This window comes from Anser cygnoides, chromosome 15 (genome assembly GCF_040182565.1).
Source record: "Anser cygnoides isolate HZ-2024a breed goose chromosome 15, Taihu_goose_T2T_genome, whole genome shotgun sequence".
Classification (NCBI taxonomy): Eukaryota; Metazoa; Chordata; class Aves; order Anseriformes; family Anatidae; genus Anser; species Anser cygnoides.
In genome coordinates this window covers 6153985-6177861 of record NC_089887.1, presented here as the reverse complement: position 1 = coordinate 6177861, position 23877 = coordinate 6153985, and the positions used below count along the sequence as shown (strand labels likewise).

The following is a 23877-nucleotide window of genomic DNA, read 5'->3' as shown; positions in this document are numbered from 1 at the left end:
AATGACAATGAATATTGGCAGTTCAACTCGTATCTCGGGGGTGAGAGGTTCTGCATGCCCTGTTCCTACTAACAAAGTGCTCAGCAGGAGACCCTCCATATCTGCAGAGTGGTTTCTCGAAGGCAAAGAGCTTTCCCTTTGAGCTCAGCTATGGCTACTGGTCAGTCCTGAGGACAGCCTTTGTTTTTTCCTTCTTTTTCCTTGCCTAACCTTCACATCTTGCTTGCAGGGGCAGAATGAAAGGTTCCCACCACATCTTCACTATGCTAGTGCTGTCCCTCTGCATAGCACCTTGGACCTTGAGTCTCTCACCTCAGCTCTGGCCCTCCCAAAGCATCACTTGCAGACGCTGTTTCTCTTGGGGAGTGGTGGCAACAGAATGGGGTCTTCTTCAGGGGGGAGACAGGTAAAGCAACTGAGCAACAAGCTACACATCAACTCAATGAGGGTAGTGAAGCCAAATAGACTTTTGCCTTTGGCTTCTGAGAGGCCAGGCCTGTTCCTGCTCTAGCCCCCTTCAAAAGTAATATAAACTCAGAAGACAGATGTGGCAACCACCTAGTGTTTGGGGGAGAAAACTGGGCTGGGTTCAAATCTGCATTAACTCACTGGTGGAACCTCAGACCTCACCCCTTGTCACTGGCTTTGGGTGTCCTGGCTTGGAAGGAGAGAGGTGGATCCCTTCCCAAAAGCACAGCAGCCTCCAGAGCCTGCTCTTCTTAGACATCACCTTCCCTGCTGGCTTCCTCTGTCAGGCAGAGCAGCAGAATTTGCAATATTCATGCCTCAAAGAGATCCATGAGCCTCTAGGTGCAAACATCCAAGGGAAACAGGTTCCCTTGACTCCTTTATACGTGTATCTTACTTGTACCTGTATTAGCAGACAGATGGAAGTGATTGCTTGCTCTCCAGCACACTAAACTAGATAGCTGAATACATCTCCACAGAAGAAAGTGCTGTCTCTCACTTATTTCTTCAGCGAAATGATGGCAGAACACTGATTATGACTCAGCTACAGATTTATCTAGCAGAAAACATTGGCTCCCGGGGCTCATAAGTGGGTGGAAGTACCATTTCCACATTCCTTAGTGGCCCTGAGGGTCTTCCTGCTGGCTGCAAAACATGTTTGTGCCTTGCATCACACCATCCTGAATTGAAGGCAAACATCTTGGGGCAGGACAGGTAGCTGGGTATTGAAAATTAGATATGAACAACCCCACCTCACCCTGTGTCTGTGGCTCACGGCACATGCAGCGGGCTGGGCAGCGTGCCCCACATCCCTGCCTGCTGCTTGATGCTGGGACCAGGGGCTCCTGCTCTCGAAGGGGCAATGATCAGGTGTCAGGATTGCAGCAACTGTACAGATTTGTAAAATGAGGACCGCCTTCTATTTGCAGTCCCTTTATGCACTGGCCAGAGCAATAACCACTGTGCAGAATATCATTTCTGTTTTCCTTTTGCCACGAGATGGCACCACGATTCCTCCAAGTCCCATACAGCCCAGCCCTGCACTCCTTAATGGGCTAAAATGCTCTGCCAGCTACAAAACAGTGCTCTCTAAAGGGGGCAGAGCTAAGTTGTGAGGCTTTATGCATCTCTAGTCCAACTGTGTTCACCTGTGAGCAAGGCTGGGAGCAAAGATATACGCACTATTTATTTACTGTTATCCTGGGAGAATCAGATGGTTCACAGGGGATAGGAGTCTTCTCATCCTGCAGCAGACAAGGATCCCTCCCAGGGGTTAACCTGCTCAAACACTTTGTGGGACAATGACTCAATGGACCTCCCTGCAGTACTATCAAATCCTTCTGGCTTCCACTCAGCATTTCAGACCAAGGAAGAAGCGAGCTGCTGTAAATGAGAGTCCGATTGTCTTCGGTGATGAAGGGGTGGGATGAGGTCCCTCAGAGCACAGGGAACCTAAAAAGTGCAGGGTTTGCATCTGGTATTCAAACCCAGAAGAATGGAAAGTGTTGGAAGAACATGCCTCAGACATAAAAAGTGCAAGTATCGAGGAGTAATTTATCACATGTACAGCAAGGAATGGGAAAACAGCAGGGATTCAAGGATGAGACAACACTGGTATCTAATATTGCACTCCAAATGAAGAAATAACCCACAGTTGAGAAACATTCTCTCTCAGAAGCTCAGAACAAGGATAACTTTCTTACATTGTGTATTTAATGTGTAAAGTAGTGACGGTTCTGTCATTTCCAGCCATGTATCTGGCTGGTATTTTCCAGGTAACCTTACCCACCAGCTCTCCTCTGCTTCTTAGAAAAATATTTGTTCAATAAAAATTTCAAGCATTAAGCCAGTACTTGAAAGGCTCTGAGTAAGAAGACACTACTTGTATCTACTGCACAGGGATCTGGTTTCTCCTTTGTACATCTCTTGGGCTCTGCACAAAACAATTACAAGGATTTTCCTCAGCTCCGAGCCTTGGGCTTATGGGCGTAGCACAGCGCAGGCACACTGCGGATGGGGTCTCATGGTGAATCCAGCCTCTGCAGTTGTGTCCAGCTCTGATTCTTTGACCCCAGGTGGAGGCTTAAAAGTAAATTTCTGGATCAAGCCAGTGAAGAAGATGAAGAGCTCCACTGTGGCAAGGCTTTCTCCAATGCAGTTTCTCCGCCCTGCAATGCCAAAAGCATCGTTGTCTGTAGAGTGGTGGCTCCCCAGACAACTCTTCCCTCCTGCTTAGTAGCAACAGTGTGAGGGACAGAACAGGCTGTAGGAATGCAAAACAGCATGGGGAGATATTCAGCAGCCACCACCACTGGTCTCCTACACCTATTTGAACGTGGTTGTTTCCCTCTGAGCCTGCAAGGAATTGATTTGGGATAACCTAGAAACTGTCCTTCCCAAGGGAGAGGGAAGGTAGAACTCTTGCCTGAAGGTGTTGAGTCCTCTGTAGTTCCCAGTGGTGCCTTTGAACCGAAGAGCACAGTGTGCCTCCCAGTGTGAGGGACTGTTTGCGACTCATCGAGACCCAGAGCAGATATTTCTACACCATTCCCACCAGTGATATCAGTGCTGTTCCTAACAGAGGCACTCTGTTAGAGGCAATCCTGACTCTTGACTGTTGTATGCTGTGGAGCACTGGGTGCTCAGAGCCCTGTGCAAGACCACACACGTTTGTTACCTGTTGAGAAGGGCAGGAATGCTTTCTTCTTTACGAAGTTCCCTTCTGAATCAAGGAAATGGTTTGGGTTGAATTCATCTGGCGTCTCCCACTGTGTTTTATCCAGCAGCACAGAGGTGAGCAGAGGAATCACTGTAGTTCCCTGCAGCACAACCACGTTCTGCTTAAGGGCTTTGCCCATCCAGCCACGTAACCACACCCCCCCCTTTGGGCTCTCTGCAAGCAAAATTCCAAAGAACTAGTTTCTAGATTTGTGCAAGACCAGATGATGCTAGTTAGTGGAGATACCCTGTTCACTGGAATTACTGAGTAGTATATGATTAAGTAACAGTGGTTGTGTGCTGTTACTGAACAATATTAGCCACGCTTCCTTCCTGGCCAGATGACCTCTGCTTGCCTCAAATAGGCAATACGACAATGCCACCATACTCCAAAGGCAGCACTGCTTTATAGGGCACAAATGACAATGGAAAGAGTTAAGAGAATAGGGAATGGACTCGAGATTATCAAGATTGAATGAGAAAACAGAGTAATGGAAAATGGGAAGTTGCGTGCATAACCCAGAAGTCACACTTCCTCAGTTTGGATGCTGAGGAGATGGAGGATTAGGAAACTGTCCCTCCCCCACTGAAAGCCCTGTGCCACAAGCTCCCCTCCTTCTTGTGACATTTTGCCCTGTGGGTCACTGGTGTGGTGCATGTGAACCACCCTGCTCTTCGTCCGGAGAGCAGCAAGTACCTTGGGTATGAAGTAGCCTTTAAAATGTGTGTCAGTGGAGGTGCACCGGGGAACGTGTGGCAGGAGGGTGACAAATCTCTGCACTTCGTGAATGACTGCAGTGGTGAAGGGCATTTTTTTCCGGTCCTCAAAGGTAGGCAAGCAGCCAGGGCCAAGAACTCGCTCAATCTCTGCGTGCACCTTTTCTGCAGGGCAAAGGGAAGGCGTGAAGTGAGTTTCCCTCAGTGGTAAAGCACCTTCCAAATCCCAGCCCACACTGACTGTTGGCTGAACTACCTCAGGGTGGTGAGAGATGCAGGGCAGGAAGTTTCCCAGCCCCTGGGAGCAGATATGAGAACAAACCCTCAGATCCTTTGGTCCTGAATGGCAGCATGCAAAGCTTGGACAGAGATGGACAGGTTTCAGGTACTCAGGTTTGGGATGCTCTAGCACACATGGGCAGCTATGACACTTTTACAGGTGAGCAGCATTTATGAAGTCACTGCAGAGTACTTTAATACCCTAGGTAAGAAAAGCAAAACCATAAAGGTGTCTTACTTTGAATCTCAGGGTACTTCATCATTAGCAGAACAGCCCATTGCAATGTTGTGGATGTTGTTTCAGTGCCAGCCATGAGCAGGTCAAGTGCAGAGGCCAATACATTTTCATCATGAAAAGGAGTATCTTTATTTTTTTCCTGTAGCACAAAAAAAAAGAAAAAGTCACTGCTTTTAGCATGGAAAGACAGAACTAGGATGGTGCTCTCAAATCCAGAGTCATATGATCACAGGATGTGGAAGATAGCTGGGAACCACCTCCAGGTGGTTGAGAACAACTCATGTTCTAGTCCTGAATTTGCTGATTCCAAGTCCTGTCACTAGAACTAGTCAGGATTTACATCTCTTTCCAAGCACACCAGCTCTATGTACTAGAGATTTCCTGCTTAATGTCCTCCACTAGCTTTAAAGTTTGTAGTGAAAACTCAAAGAACACATCCCTATCTAGAAAGAACACTGCCGACCCACCTTTTGTATACGCAAATACTTCTGCTAACTGTCTAGGATACATCTATTCATTACTTTTTTTTTGACTTCTTATTTTAATGATGAGCACCATGATATAAGATCTCATTATCTAGAAGGGACTGTCCCTGGAAGATGTTAAAGGAGATACCACCCAAATGGGTAACGTAGTCTTCGGAGACCTTACAGTGTGATGCATGTGAATCACAAGTGCCAAGATGCACCAGGATATCACTGGCACTTCAGTTCTGCTCTCCTGCTTCGTGCTTCCACCGGGAAGCACTTTGCCCATTCTTGAATGCTACAGCTGAGGCACGTGCTCAAGGGGTCAAGCCCAAGCTGCCATCCCTTCCCCTCTTGCCTCAAGTACAAACGCTTGGAGAGGAAGGGTGAAGACAGACTGAACAATCCTTGCTGTAGTCCTGCACTATCATCCCTGCCTGTAAACCCACTAAGTGGAAGCTCCTGATGTGTTTGCACAAGCACAGAAGGAACTTGTGCGTCTCTGCAACTGGGAATTCTTTGTCTTCCCATGCCCGCAGAGAGAGACATGTCTACCTGGAGTACATTGGAAAAATCATGTTACCTCCAGCAGGGAAGGAACTGTAGTTGACACCCAAGAACAAGTCTTACACATTGGTCTAGTTAACAGCACAGTCTAATTGACTATTTCTTGCTTTTCCCACTTCACGCAGTATTAACAAGGTCTAAAAATCTCTGTTACAATAGGAGGATGTTTATCCAAAATTTAAATATTTTCATGTAGACCTTGGCACAGCACATTCATTAATCAAGGAACACGGAGTGTCTCCGCATAGATACCATACCAGAAATCATTGTATTGTTAAAATACCTCTTGTTTGAATACCAGTGCATCAATATAGCTTGTCAGGCTGTTTCCATTAATGTTTTTTTTGCTCTCCTTGATGTGCTTCTTTAAGATCACACACACCTCTTCTATTTTTTTCAGTATAATCTTGTGAGGTTTGAAGAGAAATCCAAGGAATGGGTAGAAATTAAATAGCTAAAAAAAAAGGAAAAAGGTACAGAAAAATATACATTTCCCAATTACACTGTAAAACTTAAGTATCATAATGGAGAAATCATTTAAGTGAGGAACCAAATGACATACTATTGGAGTTTCCCTTTGTTGGTAACTAAAAAAATTTAGTGTATTAAAATGTCTCCTCTTACTAAAAATTCTTTACAGAAATGAATGGAGCTAATCAGACTTGTCTAGACATAGCCTATAAACATGAATTAAAAAAATACAATTAAGGGAAAGTGATAGTGAACTCATGAAACAATGAAATTACATTTTTAAGGAGGTAATAAAGTAAAAAGATAAAGCATTACACTTTAGCAAAGAAAACTTCGGGTGTTTAGCAAGCCAAAATCCTCATGTTTTAAAGTTGTTAGATCATCATTTTTAACTTTCACATGAATTATAAATCAATTACACTCACTTCTCAGCATCGTTAAATTTCACAGCACAATAAATAGTTGCATTTTATGTGCAGGGAGTTACTTACGCCACTTCTTAATGTTAGAAATAAACTGGCTGCAGAATAAAATTCACAAATCTCTTGCTCTACCCTGTGCTAACTGGTTATAATTTTGCTGTTTTCTGCAAAAACTAAACCTGCTGTAGAGATTAAAAGAAAAGGGATGTTGCCCATGTCTTTATTGTAAATTGTTTTTATTCAGGTAAAAATTCATCAGCATCCCTTTTTTTAATTTTTCAGACAGCTTTTTGGATGACTGTTTCAATATTACCTTGAGTAACTAATACTCTGCTCCTTGTGATGGATTAATATTAACAAGAGCTCTTGGAGCAGATGAGAGCCCCTTAGTTGGAATACACTTCTTGTGCAGCCCTGTTTAGCAGGCATGCCCTCACTTCCCAACTGATTTAATGCCACAATAGGAGGTGTGAGTGGTCTGTATATTGAGTCTGCAACCCTGTACTTTGCGACTTTGCTAGTTCATGTAGCAAGAAGCCAAAACATCAAATGCTGGTAACTCCCAAACACACGTGAAATCATCCTAAGGCAACTCGTTACTTCTGGGATGTTCACACAGCACGGCTATTTCTGATGGTACATACACAAAGCCAGTATTTTGATATTTCTATCACTGCTGTGTTTTTAAAGACATAAATTCTGGCCATGCTCTCCAAGAGGCACCTGATTCCCTCCAGTCTCTTCCACCTGAGCCTTGTTTAGACCAAAAATACTAGGAGTATGGCTGGAAACTTCAGTTATTGCACTTTCAAGGTGTAGAAGTGAGCACATCCTTTCTTTTGACAAGGTCACTTCAGTGTTTCAGCCCAATGTTACCATGTGATGTTGGACCTCCTCTGTGGGACATACGCAGTGGGATTTCACAAAGGCGGAAAACCCCCAAACAAAGAATGTTATGTTTCAGTACCCTAAGGCTTCTTCAAAACCATCCAGCATTAGTAAATCGCCTTGAGCTACCAACTCCAATGAGATACTGGAGCTTCCCAACACAGAGGGTGACTTACATGCAAGAACGGAGACCCAAGAAGGAGCATAACTTCATCTATGAGTCTTAGCAGAGTGACAAATGTTGGGTCTTCATAATCAAACCTTCTCCCAAAGAGTATAGCAAAGGTGATGTTGGTGGGGGCTGTATTCAAACACCGAAGTCGGAAAGGTCCACCTGGGAATGAACAAAATCATAACTGCATTTGGGATTTCCAGAGCAACCCAGAGATCTCCACTATGGCTTTGCCAATATAAAACAACCAACACATCCCCAGCTCACCTTTGAAGGATTTGATCAGTCTGATGAGAAATTGAAGCTCCTCAAGGATCCTTTCTTCTGCCAGACGCTTCCCCATGCCAAGGTCTCGCATGGCTGCCACGGTGAACCGCCGTGTCTTCCTCCAGAGCTCTTGAGAAGAGAAGAACACACCTACGGAGGGATTGCATGGCTCTTTTGCTGAGGTGATATGGGATTTTCTCAGAACCACCACAAGCACAAGTATTTTGCAGCCCAGAGGACCCTGCTTGGGAGAGGACTGGGGTGCTTGGGGAAGGCCAGACCCAGGTAGGTTCTGTAGGGCAGGAGGCAATCGTTTAAGCAGTCAGGTGCTGTTCACACCAAATCTCTGGGTTTGGCTTCTTTATCGCTTTGTCTCTTTGCAGCCATACATGGCAAAAAGCTCTATGCATGGTAATTGTCTCAGGCTGACTTGTTTTTCCTCAGAAAAACAGCGCAGCTGTTTCAGAGAGCAAGGCTGGGAGCAGATGACACTGCTCTGACCATGTCATGAACAGGACAAATGATTTCCCTGAAGAGCTTGCATTTAGAGGACGAACTTTCTTCTGTGCAGGGGGACAAGGAGGGGTGTCAGGGAGGCACCACTGCTTACAGCCAGGAAATATCCCTCAGCTGGCGTTAGGTAATCAGCCAAAAAAACTTGTATTCGACAGAGACCTTTATGACAGAGACAGTTTGGGTACAATTCAGAAGTCCTCCCTTCCCAGGTGGGCTTCGGAGGCTGAACATAGTCTACATCTTCATGCATGGGCTGGGAAAGCAGCATAGTGTGCCCTTCCTCACCCTGGGCCTCACTCTTAAAAACAAGATAAAAAAAACCCCACACGCCGTATGCATTATATACATATTAGGTCATCAGATCTTTTCCTTTCAGCCCTGGATTATTCCCTTCATTGTTTTTCAATGTCTAGTCTTGGGCAATGTATTACTTTTTAGCATGCAATTCAGAAACATGCCAAAAATCTGTTTACAGAAGTAATTGTTTGAGGTACAAACAGCCCGTGCTATTGCACTCTTGCCAGTTCTTGCAGTCTTTATCATGAGTCATGCATGATCCAGGCTTTGTCTGAACTCCCAGTAACAGCAGAGAAGAGATTGCATAAGGACCTCGGCCTTCATGTGAAAAATAATTTCCTTCCCTCTGCACTGTAAAAAATCCCTTGAAATGTGAACCCAAGTGCTGCTAAAAGCAAAGAAAAAAAAACTGATAAGGCACATAAAAAGATGCCTACAACTATTCTTCTGAACAAGACAAACAACAGCCCCCAAACCCATCAAACATAGCCCTTGAAGGTACGCGTGCAGCTCTAAACTCTTAAATACTGTTGCAATTGAAAAAAACCCACACATTTAAGAACCAGCAGTGAACACGTCCTTATCTTTTCAAACCTCCAGTACCATTTCCATGTTGGATGTGATGGAAGATTGGAATAACGGGTCTGTCTGCAAACACATCCGCCGTGTTCAGCAGGGCGTCTTTCACTGCCTCGTAGCCAGTCAGCACCACCGCCTTCCGAAACCCCAAGTGAACAGTGAACACTGGCCCGTATTTCTCTGAAATCTACAAGGAGAGGAAATAGAAGCCGTCAGTGGTAGCAGTGTGTTTTGCTGTGGTGGTTATGGAATTGCCTTCGCTCCTCCTCCTGTGGTCAGAGGGGCTGGAGAGATGCCAGAGATTGAACCCTGAGACACTTCAATAAAACAGGAATCAAAGCAAATAAACACTGGGCTGTTCAACCCACAAACCCACTCATTTTCTGAGCTGGTTGGACCCGCTTTGGCCCAGGGGGTTAAAGAGGTAGAAAGTAACAAGACCCTTCAGACGCTAACAGCAGCACAAAGGCATCAGGGACATCTTGCAGGCAGCTACTGGGCAACGTCTGACCTGGTGGGCTGCAATGCCACAGCCCAACACGAGAGGATGGAAGAGCAGAGGTGACCTAATTTATGACTGAATTTAAATAAAAGTTTTGCCACAATTAATGCAAAGAGGTATGCAATATGATTCACCACGGATGGACATACAAGAAACCATTGTTCTTTCAACCCATCTTAGAAAATGACCACTGTCCCACACACTTCTTTCTATTTCTGCCACACCACAGCGTTCAAGCCACTGCACAGCAGGACAGGTCTGTACCCCCCAGCGATGCTTTAGTGAGATCTGAGATCTGGGCAGCAGCAGCTCGCTGGAAGGCTCAGGGACATGGTCCTGCCAGGCCATACGGGGATTTAAGACTTGACTGAGAGCAATGCCATTGAAACAGCACAAAGCTGTTATGAGATCGAGCCTGGTGTCCCACAAAACGGACAGTTCAGGAAATGTAAACCAGAGGAGAAAACTTAGCAGCCCCTGCAGCTGTAGCAAACCAACAGGTAGCCCAGGCCGAGTTTAATCTGCACTTCAGCAGTATAGCCAGACTCATTTTCTTCATGCAAAAAATGAAATAATATATATAAAAAAATATATATATATATATATGTTCAGAGGATTCTGATTTCAGTCATCCACTCAAAATAATATTTCGGTTGCTGCATAATCTACTAGGCAACTACCATCCCTGCCACCTGCCCACTGCTGCAGCCCCAGGAACCCTCTCACTGTGCTCTCCCCTTCGCAGTTTCCAGCATGAATGCAAGTCAGGGCAGAGCAGGCATAACTGGGTCTGCTCGGCAGCAGGCATCTTTCTCAGTTGTTTTTTTGATGCTATAATCTAATGGGGGAGAAAAGGCATCAGTGGGACAAACGTGCTTCCCAGCTCCCAAGCCCTGGATGCCGAGCGCACTGGGGGCTGGCTGGTGGGATGGGAACAGGGATGAAGATGCATCTCCATAGGCATTTTGGAGGCTCCTCACATGTCACGGTTACTGGAGAGAGATAGGGAAAGCCAATCCCTCTTACCTACACAGTGCTTAGCACTCCGGAGGGCTGCTGACAAACTGATGCTAACAGGCTTGGTGTAAGGAGCAGGATACTCACACCCTGGGTCCTGACACGTGGAATGCCCACTGAGCCGTATTTTGGCTCTAAGAGAATAAACACATGGAAATTTTCTTTTTTTTTTTTTTTTTCTGGAAGAGAGATGCAAGACAACTGTGATTCCTACCAAATCTTTGTCTTGCACAAATCCGAGTCATTCACTGTTTCAAATGATTTCTCCTACTTCTCTTCTTTGGGCTGTGCTATCCTAACTCCCATTCAAAGAACTGCCATCGTGAACAAGAAATACAAGCTATTTTGGCAACTACAATTAAGCATCCATCTTTCAACTTGGCCACGCGGACACTCAAGTGTTTTAAAGTATTTCACAACACAAGGAAGATGCCAAAGTTGAGGTTCATCAGTCTGAACTGATGTGGACACTCACAGTTTTCAGTGTGTGAGTAGTCCTCATGTAAATACTGCTCATATTTAACATCAGTCTCTGCAGGGCTGGGATTCCAAAGTTTCCTTGGCCATTTTGAAACTTTTACATTTAATTTATTAAACTTTTTTTTTTTTTTTTAACTGCATTTGGCACTGAACAATTATCTCAGAGCTGTCATCTGAGGGAGAATTTTAGCCAGGTACCTACTGACACCCAACACCCTGAACACCCCAAAACCAGAGGATGCTTGTTCTTACCTTCATTAGGGACTTGTCTTGCCTTCTGATGTCCAGCAAGTGCAGGTTGCCAATGATTGGAAGAGGAAATGGACCGGGAGGCAATTTTAAAGCTGATTGCTTAAAACCTTGTAAAACATAGAGTGCAGTTAATAAAAGCAACAAGCACAGACCACAGATGAAGATGGGCATGAAGGCAGCCATATTTTGGTGGAGCCTGCCTTTCCGAAAAGCTACCGAGAGATGCGTTTATTGGAATGCTCGCATTATATTTATTCAGAGTAACTGATACCAGGGGTTTTTCTGAGCTTTGCACAATCTTCCCTTCCACGCCCATATCTCCACAAAACTCGGAATTTATGTCTGCAAAAGGCAAAGTCCAAACACAATTTGGAGAGGTGCAGGCTTGCAGGCTTCCCACATCATGGGGTATGGCTGGTTTGCTTCATTGCCAAAGCTTAGCTTAAATTCTTCTGCCTGCAATAATTTGCCCAGCACCTGGGAGTCCCATATCTTCTTCATTATTAGGCATCAATCATGAAATCCCTCTTTACATTTCCTCTTCATCCCTCTCTTCCATCCTCTTCATCTAAACTCTTCCATTCTCCTCATTCAGCCTCTTCCTTGAACACAGGCAGATCTTCACCTTTTATCTTCTAGCTCTTTACCTTACAAATGCTGATCCCAAAATAATCCTTCACAAACATTGCCCATCCCATAGCACAGCAAAGCAGCAGCAGATTCTGCAGGCAGAGACTTGCTCCAGGCGATGCATGAAGCTGGCTGTAAGACTTCTCCAGCTCCTTTCACCTCCTTGTGTCCTTGCAGTGAAGCATTTTCTCCAAATGAAAGGAAACAGAACTGGACGATGCAAAAACCTGCAAAAAATCCAGGACACACTTGTTGCCTCTGCAGATTTGGAGCTCTGTTGCTAATCTCTACGAGCAGCTCCTATTTACTGACACTTTGAATCTGGGCTGTCCTAAAGATCTACCTGTAGACTGCGGACAGAAAGCTACACCTCTCCATTGGGGTAGCCCTACAGCCTGCTTATGTGCCACCATTACATCGGATCGATCGGCTGTGTACACACAGTGTTCAGCTCACTTTCTCTGCTACTGGCTTGCAATCATTTTTCCAGCCTCCCTTGGAGAACACTGGGCTGCTGCTGCTGGGCTGGGGTTTGCCCAGCACCTCTCCGATCGATCCCTCTGCTGGTGGCTTCCAGCACCGACCAGCACACAGGGTCCCCACAACTACAAGTGATTCCAAAAAAATAAACTTGAGCTACCAGGCTTGAACAATTGGCCAGTCCTGTGTACAACATCTAACAAGGCACTTCTACAGCTCTTACTCTTCCCTACTGCTGCCTGTGTTATAGAAAGCTCAATAAATTGCAGTTGCTGAGCTCCTCTTGTTTTTCTCCCATCAGAGGCTGGTGAAAAACTAATTCACTGCTAGAAACTCCAAAGTTATAATTCAGTTTTGTGCCTCGAACTTTTATGAGCGGGTATTTCAGTGAGGTGACTTACTTCCTGCTCTCCATACAGTGTTACCTTCTTTACAGGACAAAACAAATACAAAAAAAAACGCGTCTTGGAGAGCTGGGTTATCGAACCAATATGGATGTGGAAGGTGTTGTGCCAAATCTGCCTTTCCCACTGGTTTCTGTCATCTAACAGAGTGAGACCTGCCAGAGGTTTCCTCATTAGAGGAAACACACATTGCTTTTGTAAAATTACCCTAGTCTAACACCTGATGCAATAGTCCCACAGGTAGGAAAAGCACATTTGATGTCTCTTTTCGGAACCCTTTCAGATCACAAGGATTTCACACTACTCCCTACTGTGATACGAGGTGGCGTCAGCCCTCAGTATGCTTTGCGGTTGCTCCAAGACCCAGCAGGTTCACACACCCTGGACCACTTCATCCCAAATCCACTCGTGTTATAAACAGCCTTTTCCTGTGGTGAGACCAGGAGACTGGGAGTCTGGATATGTGCCTTCACGTCCTCGCTGGGACAATGACTTGTCTGTGTGGCTTTGAGCAAACCACCCGAGGACTGCAGCGCGCTGCCCTGCTCCGGGCTGGCCTGGGGAGCAGCGGGGTTGTGCTGTGAATGCAGCCCTTGTGGCTGCAGCTCCCATGGGCCTGACTCAACTTTGCTACCGTCATCGCTGGAAGGTCTTTTGGGCTCCGTACAACAGGAGGTAAGCAGAAAGTGGTGTAGGAACTGCGTCTTCTCACACCGTAACGCTTACCAAAAGCAAGAGGCAGAGGTGGCAGCTGGGTGCTGAAAATGTCTTTGTGATTCCCGGAGAGGGAGCGAGGAAGCGACGAGACTGCATCTCCACGCAGAACCCAGCAGGGAAAAGTCAGCACTCTGCCTGCAGCCTGTTCAGCGAGGGAAGGGGGAAGGTTATTCATTACCTGCTGGGTGAAGCAACCCACAGACGAGGTAAAGCTGGGCAAAGATAACAGCATCTTAAATGGCATGCAAAAACACTTTCCCATAAGAGATATAAGTTAAAAATTAAAATGAAAATTAATCTTTATCTAGGAGCAAATGAACCTTTTGAAAAACCAAACCTCCCCAGCTCTGGCAGGGTCACGCCACAAGTCAGAGGAGAAGTTACAGAAAGAGAGGCCCTTACACAGAGTGTTCCAGGTATGAACCACCCACGGATTTGTTGTTGGGAAAGAAAGTCCTTCCTTGGCCTACGTGGTATGCATTTGGAGATCAAGGCCTTCCAAATCAGAATTTGAACAGTGAGGACTGGAGTGCAGAAACCAAACTCTCAGGCCTGCCTCAGCCCATGGGGCCAGCCATGGGCAGGCGGGGTGTGATAATCCCGATTTCTGGCTGTACTGTACTGTAATTTTGCATAGCAAGGGGCCTTGGGAACAGCATGCCACTCAAGCTCTGCACCCGGAGGAATCAGAAGATAGGGCCTTCAAAATCTTCCAGTGATATCAGAACTACATTTAGCAGGTACATTAATCTGTCCCCAAAGCAACATCTGGTAATTCTGGGTAGCATCATGTTAATCGCCAGCAGGTACAGCGGTCACACACAGAGCACACTAGCATGTGCTCTCACCCTGCAGCCAAGTCCCTGCCCCATGCTACTGCTTCCCCAGCCGCTCCCACGGGTGTGCAGCGTGCACCAGTTAATGTCCCTTCTGAGCATTTGGTGGCTTTGTGCAACAGGCAGTAAAGCATTCAACTTCTGTTTAAGAGAAAAGGCCTTGGTCCCAAACCAGACTGCCCTTTCCTTGACTCTGTAATATTTTTCAAAGGAATACAATGAAGTAAGCAGGCAGAGGAAGCAAATGCTCCGTCCCCTCCCCAGCACACCCAGCAGCTCCGGCTGATGCTGCGTTACTGCTCTGAGATGCTCAGGCTCCAGGGGCCAGCCTGGCACAAGCTCTGCTCACAGACCTTTCGCTCCTTTCTGAGGCCTCAGGATCTGCCTTTAACCATAACGCTGGGATCTCCTTCCCCACGATGCCAGCACCACTGGCAGACCCAACTTTAACACAACTTGAAGTAGGATTTGCTGTGCTTTTAAAATTCTCCTTCCCTAGCATTCTCATCCCATTTGCCTGGCCACTAATCCTCGAAGCTTCAATCATGGTTTTTAGCAGGCGCTTAATAATGCACAAGCACAAATTTAAGATAAATACTTTTTTTGCTCTTTCTGCCAAGATTTCAGCTTCGCCCCTTCCTTTTTCTCTCTGTAAGAAAAGACCTTCACTGCCCGTCTTGATCTACTCCCTGAGGGCATCCATGGACAGTCCTGCCCTGGCTGCGCCACCTTCACCTGCACAAAAAGCTCTGTGAAGCTGAGCCTGTGACTTGCTGGAAATGCACGCTGCCATCCCCAGAGCCATGGGAACTGCCACCCCCAGCACCCACATCACCCAGTCTCACCCCATGGGGGGAGAGAGCGGGACCCCGATGGTGGTTCCAAAGCAAACATGAAATCACGGGCAAAGTCATCTACCTACACAGCTCCCTGTTGCTACACACCAACCAGCGGCTGACCTCTCTGCGATAACAAGGTCAGCCCTCTCCAGGCTGGGTTATTCAAGCTGCAACCTTGAAATCAGTGTTTGAGTGGGTTTGAAGAGGCTGGCTGAGCACACTGGCTGTGGTGAAGCACCTTGCACAGCCAGGATGTTGTTGACCGCACAACGAGTGCCTTTAAGTCATTGATCCCTACGAAAGCTTTGTCCACGAGGTCAGAGCCGCCTGTAAAAAGCTGTCTCCCATAACAGGGCTTGGCAGCACAAGCTCTGCCTGGGTTTGGAGAGGTCTTGTATGCAGAACAGCAGCCAGGCACTTGTCACAAGGAGGTTGAAGTGCTTAAATTGAATACAAGCTTCTGCAGTGCAGTGCAGATTGTCTTTCTAAAGGCCCCATTGCATCTCTTCTCTGCCACATTCTCAGCTACTCCATCGCTCTGGCGTTGCGCACTGCTCCCCAGCAGCAGCACAATACCCATCAGTGCAGCACAGAGTGAGCTCCAGCAAAAGCACTGCTTTTATGCCTGGTTTGTGGGGGGAAAATCCAGCTGTGAAAGTTCAAAGGCTTAATGAGACAGTGGCAGGGGCAAGATTGGAATTGCAGCCATTGCTAGCAGGCAGACCGAAGAGGGTGACAGGCCACTTGCCGCCAGCAAGTAATGATGCAATTCAATCTATCATGAGTAGGTTATTTTATCCCCCACAGAGCACCTGAAACCTGCAGTTTTACAATTCAGCCTGTGGCTTTCAACCCATAGCCTCAGCGGTGGCCATACTACAAAACAAGCCCACCTTCACATGGGTTGGAGCTGCTTTAAACAAACCTGCCCCTCGCTGGGCGCAAGCTAGGGACTGGCAAACTGGAGTTTGGGAACGTTTGCCACCATATCGCTTTGCTGTGTCACTGTCTTGAATGGCCAAGATGCATGCCAAAGACTGTGCTAAACTTGCCAAAGGGACACCATGTTCTTCTTTAGGTTACAGATTAATATTTAGTCCAATCAGCTATTTTAAGTTAAAAGGTAGCAGTATTATCTGACCATGTTAGCAGCATAGACAGTTATCGATATGGAGCAAGGGAGCTCGTCCCTTTTAAAGGTGGGATACAGTGCTGGCCAACCTTGTTTCCCTCTTGTGAGCAATTCTTCAGGAAGCAGGCAATAAATCCTTGGAGCTTTGCTCCATCAACCATTGGCCAGTAAAAGTCTTACTAGGTTGCAGGTATATGGTCTTGAACCACTAAAAATTCAATGTCAGTGGCCACAGTGTTGTTAACCTCACATAATGTGGACATGTTTCCGAAGCTGCTGGCTCAACACTGAAAATTTCATCAGGTTGAGTCTTCATCAGTGAAATGTTTGCCCTCCTGAGATAGCAAAAAAGGGAGAAGGCAACAGTTTTCCTAATGGGAACTGCTTTCTTCTTGCCATCCTAACACCTATGAACATGAAGATGACATGAAAGATTTTTCTGAACAGTGATTTTTCCCAAATACTGAAATAGTCTTAGAGCTCCAAGAGGAGATGATGGGAAGCAAAGCCAGAAATAGACAGTATGCATTATGCATTCCAATTTTATAATTATGCAAACATAAATCTCGTTGGTGGAATACAATCTTCTAAATCACTGAAGTATTCATAAGCATTCTCCCTTTTATAAAGAAGAGCCTATCATAATCCCAAAAATATTCCCAGAAGAAATTCCTGTGTGTTTACCTCAGCTCTCGACTGATTTCACAATCAAAGTTGAACAAATATATGTGGATAAGCCGGGCTGTTTCCCCAGACCTGTGGACCAGCAGGTGTCACTTCCCTGTCACCATCGTGCCACCATCCAAGCAGGTGAGTGACCTGCAGGAAGCAGCGCTTGCTCCCAGACTCGTTTGATCAAGGAGCTTCCAAACTCCAGAGTACAGGGATAGGATCAGCTTGCCATCAGGCTTTAGAAGTTCATCTCATCTCCTTTACTTGGGCTTCTGCTGAGCAGAGAGGGGAAGAGATTCAGAAGGAGCTGAGCTCCGGGATGAGACGACTTAGGGAAGATGCATCAACTTTACTGAGGCCAGCTCTTGTCCCCTGGCATCATCCCAGACTTTCACCCTTGGATTATAAAAGAGCTTGTCATTAACCTCAGTAGGAATTAGGGACACGCTGCGGGGGGCCTCAATCCCCTACCCAGCCTTCAAGAGACGCCCAGATGACGACATGCTGATGACCCCTCTGTGCTGTGCTTGCCATTTTGCTGGACACAATGGTGGATTATGCGCTGCTGTCACCAGCTCTGCGGGGAGTTTCTCAGCAAGTGCGGCTCCATCCCACACCCTGCTCATACAAAGACGTGCAAGAGTGACGCTGGCAGAATATTTAGCCCTGCTTTGCAGCTCTGTGGCCCCGTAATGAACACAGAGAAGATGATTAGCTGTCCTGTCTTTAAAAGGAGACTGTTTTCTAATTGCTTCTTAAAAAAGCATTTAACTTGGACTCTATTTGGCATGACTCAGTGCTGCATTTCTAAATTCAGCTTCTCCCATGAAGTTTACTGTGGCTGTTTGGTTGGGTTGCATCCACATGCTATTTTTATTTTTTGATCATCACGCCTGTTTACAGCATAGAGGAACAATATGGGAACAAAAATAAGGCTGGGACAAACCCAAAGGAATGAGACCATTAATGGTATTGCCAGCATCTCTGGGTTGAAGAGCAAGAGGTCCCGCAGCTGTGCAGCTCTTCAGTGCAACTCAGTTCACTTCTCCATTCTGGTTACGTATTTCCAACCTCAGTCGTGTTTGATTTACTCATCAACTGCAAATTTAATACCTAATAGTTAAAACGCCAGCATGTTCTTAAAATGCTAGCTTCATATCTGCGGTACACTGTAAGAGAGAATATTTTCTAAAATACAAAGGTCGATTGACTGGGTATCACAACAGCATCACTTTTGTCTTCCTTAAATACAGTAATCAAAGTATTTTGAATAGTAGCCTGCAGCTACTGAATACTTTTCTGTCTCAAAATAGACTTAAGCCTCCTCCCACCTTTGGCCATGAGCTGTTTGGTCACTGAGGTTTTGGTGGTTCTGTCCAGTTTCCTCGGCTATATTCAGTATGCGCAGCCCATCTGGTTGCTGACCCTTTGATCCGAGTGCCAGGTACCAGCTTATCCTGAGAAGCACGGAGTCAAAAGGACAAAACGTTAGCGGGGAAGGTTTGAAAAAGGAAATATTTTTCTATATTTGCATTTACATTTTTAATATAGCGGTGTTGTCTAGAGGCCAGGTTTGGGGAATGGAAACCAGGAGCATGGTTTCTATTTTCAGCACAGCCACTGATTGCTCTGTGTTGCTGGCAAATCTTTTAATCTCTTTCCCTCCGCTTTTCCCTTCTGTAATAAAGGGATGATCAGACCTCCCCAGCTATGTGTTGTGTGGCAGGATCCTCTGATGAAACATGGCAAGGACAAAGTACTAATAATCATTTTATATGGAAAGGCCAAGGGGTCACAGGTATTTCAGTACAGTCTAGCTATTCAGTGCCCCTTTATGCATGCACCATGCCTTACTGTTAATATAAGTTATATATTAATATGTAATAGAAAAGTAGGCCCTTTAGGGCACAAAAATAACCATATCCAGACTATCACTGAATAAATACAATATGAAGATGAACTCACTCCAAATACTGAATAAATTGAATGGCAAGGCTTTATTAAATAGGGAAAACCAAGTCACTCAGCCCTCCTCCCAGCAGGCTTCTAACCACACTCAGCACAAAAACGTGGCTGAAAAGGAGTGTTGGGTATGGGGCCGGGGAGCATGACAAGTGGTCCCATAAATGGCCCAGCATTCCCAGTTGTCCATTCCTTTAGCCCTCTGTCATCTTTCTGAGGAGATGCTAAGGAGCTAGGTGAAGGACTGGGCTCCCTAATTGCAATACCACATGAAATCAACCTGTAAATTACACATCAGTCCATGCCCATGTCCCAGAGCTCTGCCTGCTTGCCACTTGTCCTTTTGTCCTCCAGAACTACCCCAGGGCTCCTTCCATGCCACCATCCTGCACTGCCAGTTACCAAACACCATTTCTGGGCAGCTCTGCAAAGATACTGCTTGACAGTCAAGCTGCTTATTCTTTACAAGGCGTCTTGGACCATTCTGAAATAACATGCATATGCTTTTGGGGCAGAGACCAGCATTTATTTTAAGAGGTGGTTTAGGATCAAAACAGTCACCACTCACTCTTCACATTTACTATTCAGGATTACTGGACCACAAGTGACCTTTCAGATTCTTAAGACTTGGATTACGAGGGGCTTTATATACTAAGCCTAATGACCTGAATTATAGCCTGAGCAACCTGACAATCAGAACAGGACTACAGGCATTTTACTTTCTTCTATCCACAAAATGGCTTGGGCAGGATTTTGAATCCATTTCAAGAGAATGTCAAGTTGGTGCCCATTATAATGATCTAGCTGAGTTGCAAGAAAGATAAGATGACCTGGGTAAAGGTCGTGCCTAAGAGAAATGGTAGTGTTTTCTAGATAAGCCAGCTGAGACATCTGTTTTCCTTCCTCTGAGACAATTATTTTATCATTTTCAAATATGAAAAAAAAACAAACAAACTGAAAAGTTACAGCGCTTTTTAATCTGTATGGCTGCAGCAGCACGACATGGTACCTTGTCATTTTCAAATCTCTGCAGCAAAATGTTCCACAGGACTGATGATAATCTTCCTGACACTGGCTGAACTGCAAATATCTTTCATCTCTCTAAAAAATATACAACGAACCGGGCATCAGCAATTTCTATAACATCAAGGCACGCATGCTGCAGTTGCCATTTTCAATCATCATTCACACAGTTTAATGTTACAGTGAAGTTTGCTTCCTGTTTAATGTGTTTGAAGCACAAGGTTGTGTTCTCCATTACCTGAGCTCAGCTGCCCACACCGGGACTGCTGCCGGGGTCCGCAGAGCATCCTCTGAAGCATTCCTTTGCAGAGCTCGAAACACCGGTGGCTTGTAGCTGTATATAGCAGGTCAAAAGTTTAATTTGACTATTAAAGCAGTTTTACAAGGTATACAAGCCCCACTGCCAGAGCAGTGATGCAAATAAAGGCTGACTGATCCACTCTGCTGAGTGAAACGCCGTTCTGTTAACAGAAAGGGGAGCATCAGCACAGGCGGAGCAGAAAAGTGCACACACAAGCTGTGCTTTTTGCAGAAGGACTGCATTGGTCACATTCCCTTCATTCTTCTCTTGGAGAAGCAACCATCTATACCACTTGTGTTGGGAACAACACAAACCCACACTCACCTGCCATGTTTTTGTCTTCCACTGGGACACACACACACACAAAAAGCCAACAAAGACTGAGACTGCCTGCTCCACATTAACTGAATAATCCAACAAAAGTCACTATTTTCTTATTAAACAATGTCAAAGATGTATTCCTGATCTCCCTGTGGTTATTTTTTTTTCCCTTTCTTTGTCCAAAGACAGCTGAAATAATATAAAAAGGGATTCAGAAAACAAAGGGGGAACCCCCTGATTTTATTTGAGAGCGCCAATGAATATTTTCTAAGTTTGAACCAATCTCTGGAAACAATTGGCAAGTTTGCTGTGGTTTTCCTCACGCAGACTGTGCTCTGCAGTCTGCAGCTTTGGCTGTGCAAAAGAAAATATGATATAATAAAGCACAAAGAGTTATCTCATGCCAAAGTGCTGCACAGGTGATCGTTTTTGAAGGAGTTTTATTTCAATATCACAGACTCAGACCCCAAATATCTATATCATAGAATCACATAATCCTTTAGGTTGGAAAAGACCTCTAAGATCATCAAGTCCAACCGTTAACCTAGCACCACGCCATGTCCCTAGACATCACATCTACACATCTTTTGAATACCTGCAGGGATGGTGACTCAACCACGTCCCTGGGCAGCCTGATCCAATGCCTCACAACCCGTTCTGTGAAGAAGTTTTTCCTAGTATCCACCCTAAAACTCCCCTGGCGCAGCCTGAGGCCATTTCATCTTGCCCTAAAGAGGACGAGAGGAAATCCGGCCTGTTTGGAAAATATCCATCCTGTTTGGAAATAAAAGCTAACTTCTGTATTTTCTAACTTTGACAAACCATTTTCCTCCTCATCTTCTTTGCTAATTAAGTCAGTCGAACATTTCCACCCACCAGTTGAAGTAAGCTGTAACCTGCTTAGGAGCTTGTACAGGAAGAAAAGGAGGGCACTTGTGCCATATCCATAATGCAACCATCTGCCCACGTCAGGTTTTCCTTCTTTGAGATTAGACAGCATACTGAAACCACTGGAAATAAAAACTACTTAAAAGTTTTTCTTCTTTGTAACAATAAAAATACCCAACAACATGCTGAGGTTGTTGTGATGGAGGGGTGTGCCCTGCATGAGCTGTACAAGGAGCCCACCACACCACAGGGACAGGGAGGAGGCTCCATGCAGGGTCAGGCTTTTTTGCCATCCAGCACAGTTTTAGAAGTGCTTGAATAACCTCTGACATCCTCCAGGACCTCTAACAGTCAGCACAGCCCGGGATGAGGATCAGACAGCATCACCTTTTACAAACAAGGATAATTCAGTCCTTATGGGATAGGATATCTTGAGACCTTTACATCTCAAATGCCTTCTGCACTCCTAACTTAAGTGAGGAGCACCAGAAAGCACTTTGTCACAAAAAGATGGGTGGTGGAAGCAACCGGTTCTGGGAGGACAGAGGGTGTGGGTAGGCCCGAGGATCTAGGAGGGAAGTGTGAGGATCATCTGCTAACAACAGGCCTGGGAAGCTTCCCAAAAATGTTGGTAAGGGTTATCACATAACAGCCGTACTGACCTGGCCTGGGGTGAAATGAGCTTATACCACTGGGGCAAGTTTCAGTTTCATCCACAATACCTTCAGCAGCTTCTTCATTATCTATTTGATGGTGATAAGGAGCAGGACACAAGCAAGGCACTGAGGCCATCCAGAGACTTACAGGCTGCTTTGGCTATGCACACACTTCGGAGGTATTTATGCTCTAGTAACACCATCAGCACTAAAGGCTCTGAAGTCCTTCCTGGGGCTGAGCTGGCACCAGGGCGGTGAACTGGGGGGATGCCGCTGATGAGCAGGCTCAGACACTGGAATTTCTCACCGATTTCATCTGCTCAACGCCAGCAGTTTGTGTGCGGGTGCCTGCTTACAATCAGCTGTGGTATTTTCAGTTGTTTTGGCCCTGAGCAGTAACCACAAGTAAGAGTTCAGAGAAGCTACATGTTTATTCTTTCTCTCCTATCAAATTGCCCCATTAAACATGGACAAAAGATTTCCTTATGTAATAGGGATGCTATTTGTTATTTTTAAACTTACAGCAGCCAGGAGTCGTGCCAGGTGGCATCTTGCCTTAACCAGGGAACTTCAGGAGGTTACATTCCTGAGTGTCACTCTTGCCCTCTGGTATGCTCGATGCCCATACTTGGTTTCTTGGCTCGCTGCAGTCCTGTCTATCTGCTGGCATGCATTTGTGACAGCTCATGGAAATACCCATCTTGTTTAACAAGGTAAATCAGGGCGCTGGTCAGTCATTTCCAGGATCCTGCGAGAGCTTCTGCTTCTAATAAAGAGCATAAAGAGCACTAGCTGTAAAATCCATAAAGTCTATTTACACGTATCTATGATACCAGAGAGAAACCATGGCTGCAGCTCAAGCTTTCAGTATGCCAAAAGAACTTGTAAACCAGTTTGTTTAGTCAAATTAAGCTCACAAAGGAGTAGACAAATACAATGGTTGCAAGTCTCAACAGCCCAAGACCGAAAATGTGCGGCAAGGCCAAGGAAGGCATTGCGCTGGGTGCTGAGACCCTGCAGCCTCACGTCTCAAAGTGCTCCACAGATAAAGGCCATGGGTCGCCTGGCAAATTCCTACACAGCATCGCTGTACCACATTTGGGCAATTTCATGGAGCTTAAGAAGGCCTGGCTGATACAAAGGATGCTGCCAAAGTCTGTTATATCTCTAGAAGAGTACAGGGAAACACGTGCTTTCAACATCCTTCTTTGGGTCCACAGGAGCTCAACAACAAATGATTATTTTCACAGGGCCACAGCTAGCCCTAACTATTTATAAGCAAATGAGAGTGACAGACCCTGTGTCCCAAGGCTTATGGTTTTATAAATACAATGGGACCATGAAGAAAACAGATGTCAGTTGTAACAGAAAAGCTATGTGATACTTCAATTATCAACAAACCTTCTTAAAAAATCCAAATAACTAAAATGAATAGGAAATGTAAGTCCTCCTCACTGTGCATGGAAGCATGATTGGTAACAATCTTCAACTATGCGCTCACATACTTTGGGGTTTTTTGCTTGTTTCTTTCTAACACAATCCCCTTTCATTCAGTCTCCAGGTTGAAGCCCGGAGAGGTAGAATTAGAATTCTTCTGGCCATTTATATACATGTGGCATTTCTTGACCTTCAAGTATTTGATTTCAAAACCTATTTAAATTTTTGACGTAGGTGTGTTTGTGGGTTTTGTTGGGGAATG

The 23877-nt window shown here is 45.5% G+C and overlaps 1 protein-coding gene across 4 annotated transcripts in view; it reads right to left on the bottom strand.

Moving 5' to 3' along the window:
- The window catches only part of CYP2W1 (cytochrome P450 family 2 subfamily W member 1), a 43785-nt gene that overhangs the window by 16305 nt on the left and 3603 nt on the right, over positions 1 to 23877 (bottom strand). The window contains exons 3-16 of one of the 4 annotated variants that reach the window (XM_013177120.3): positions 22701 to 22944; positions 20251 to 20346; positions 19999 to 20090; positions 18359 to 18484; positions 13558 to 13690; positions 11318 to 12174; positions 9091 to 9253; positions 7675 to 7824; positions 7412 to 7569; positions 5738 to 5908; positions 4421 to 4559; positions 3884 to 4068; positions 3146 to 3287; positions 201 to 2636 (exon numbers count right to left, since the gene is read on the bottom strand). In XM_013177120.3, coding sequence (XP_013032574.3) covers positions 2449 to 2636; positions 3146 to 3287; positions 3884 to 4068; positions 4421 to 4559; positions 5738 to 5908; positions 7412 to 7569; positions 7675 to 7824; positions 9091 to 9253; positions 11318 to 11500 — 1479 coding nt within the window. In that variant the 5' untranslated portion in view covers positions 11501 to 12174; positions 13558 to 13690; positions 18359 to 18484; ... (1 more) ...; positions 20251 to 20346; positions 22701 to 22944 and the 3' untranslated portion in view covers positions 201 to 2448. Of the gene's footprint in view, positions 1 to 200; positions 2637 to 3145; positions 3288 to 3883; positions 4069 to 4420; positions 4560 to 5737; positions 5909 to 7411; positions 7570 to 7674; positions 7825 to 9090; positions 9254 to 11317; positions 12175 to 13557; positions 13691 to 18358; positions 18485 to 19998; positions 20091 to 20250; positions 20347 to 22700; positions 22945 to 23877 lie in introns of those variants that run through there. The other 3 variants (XM_066977470.1, XM_048063616.2, XR_010825040.1) reach the window with 3 other exon arrangements.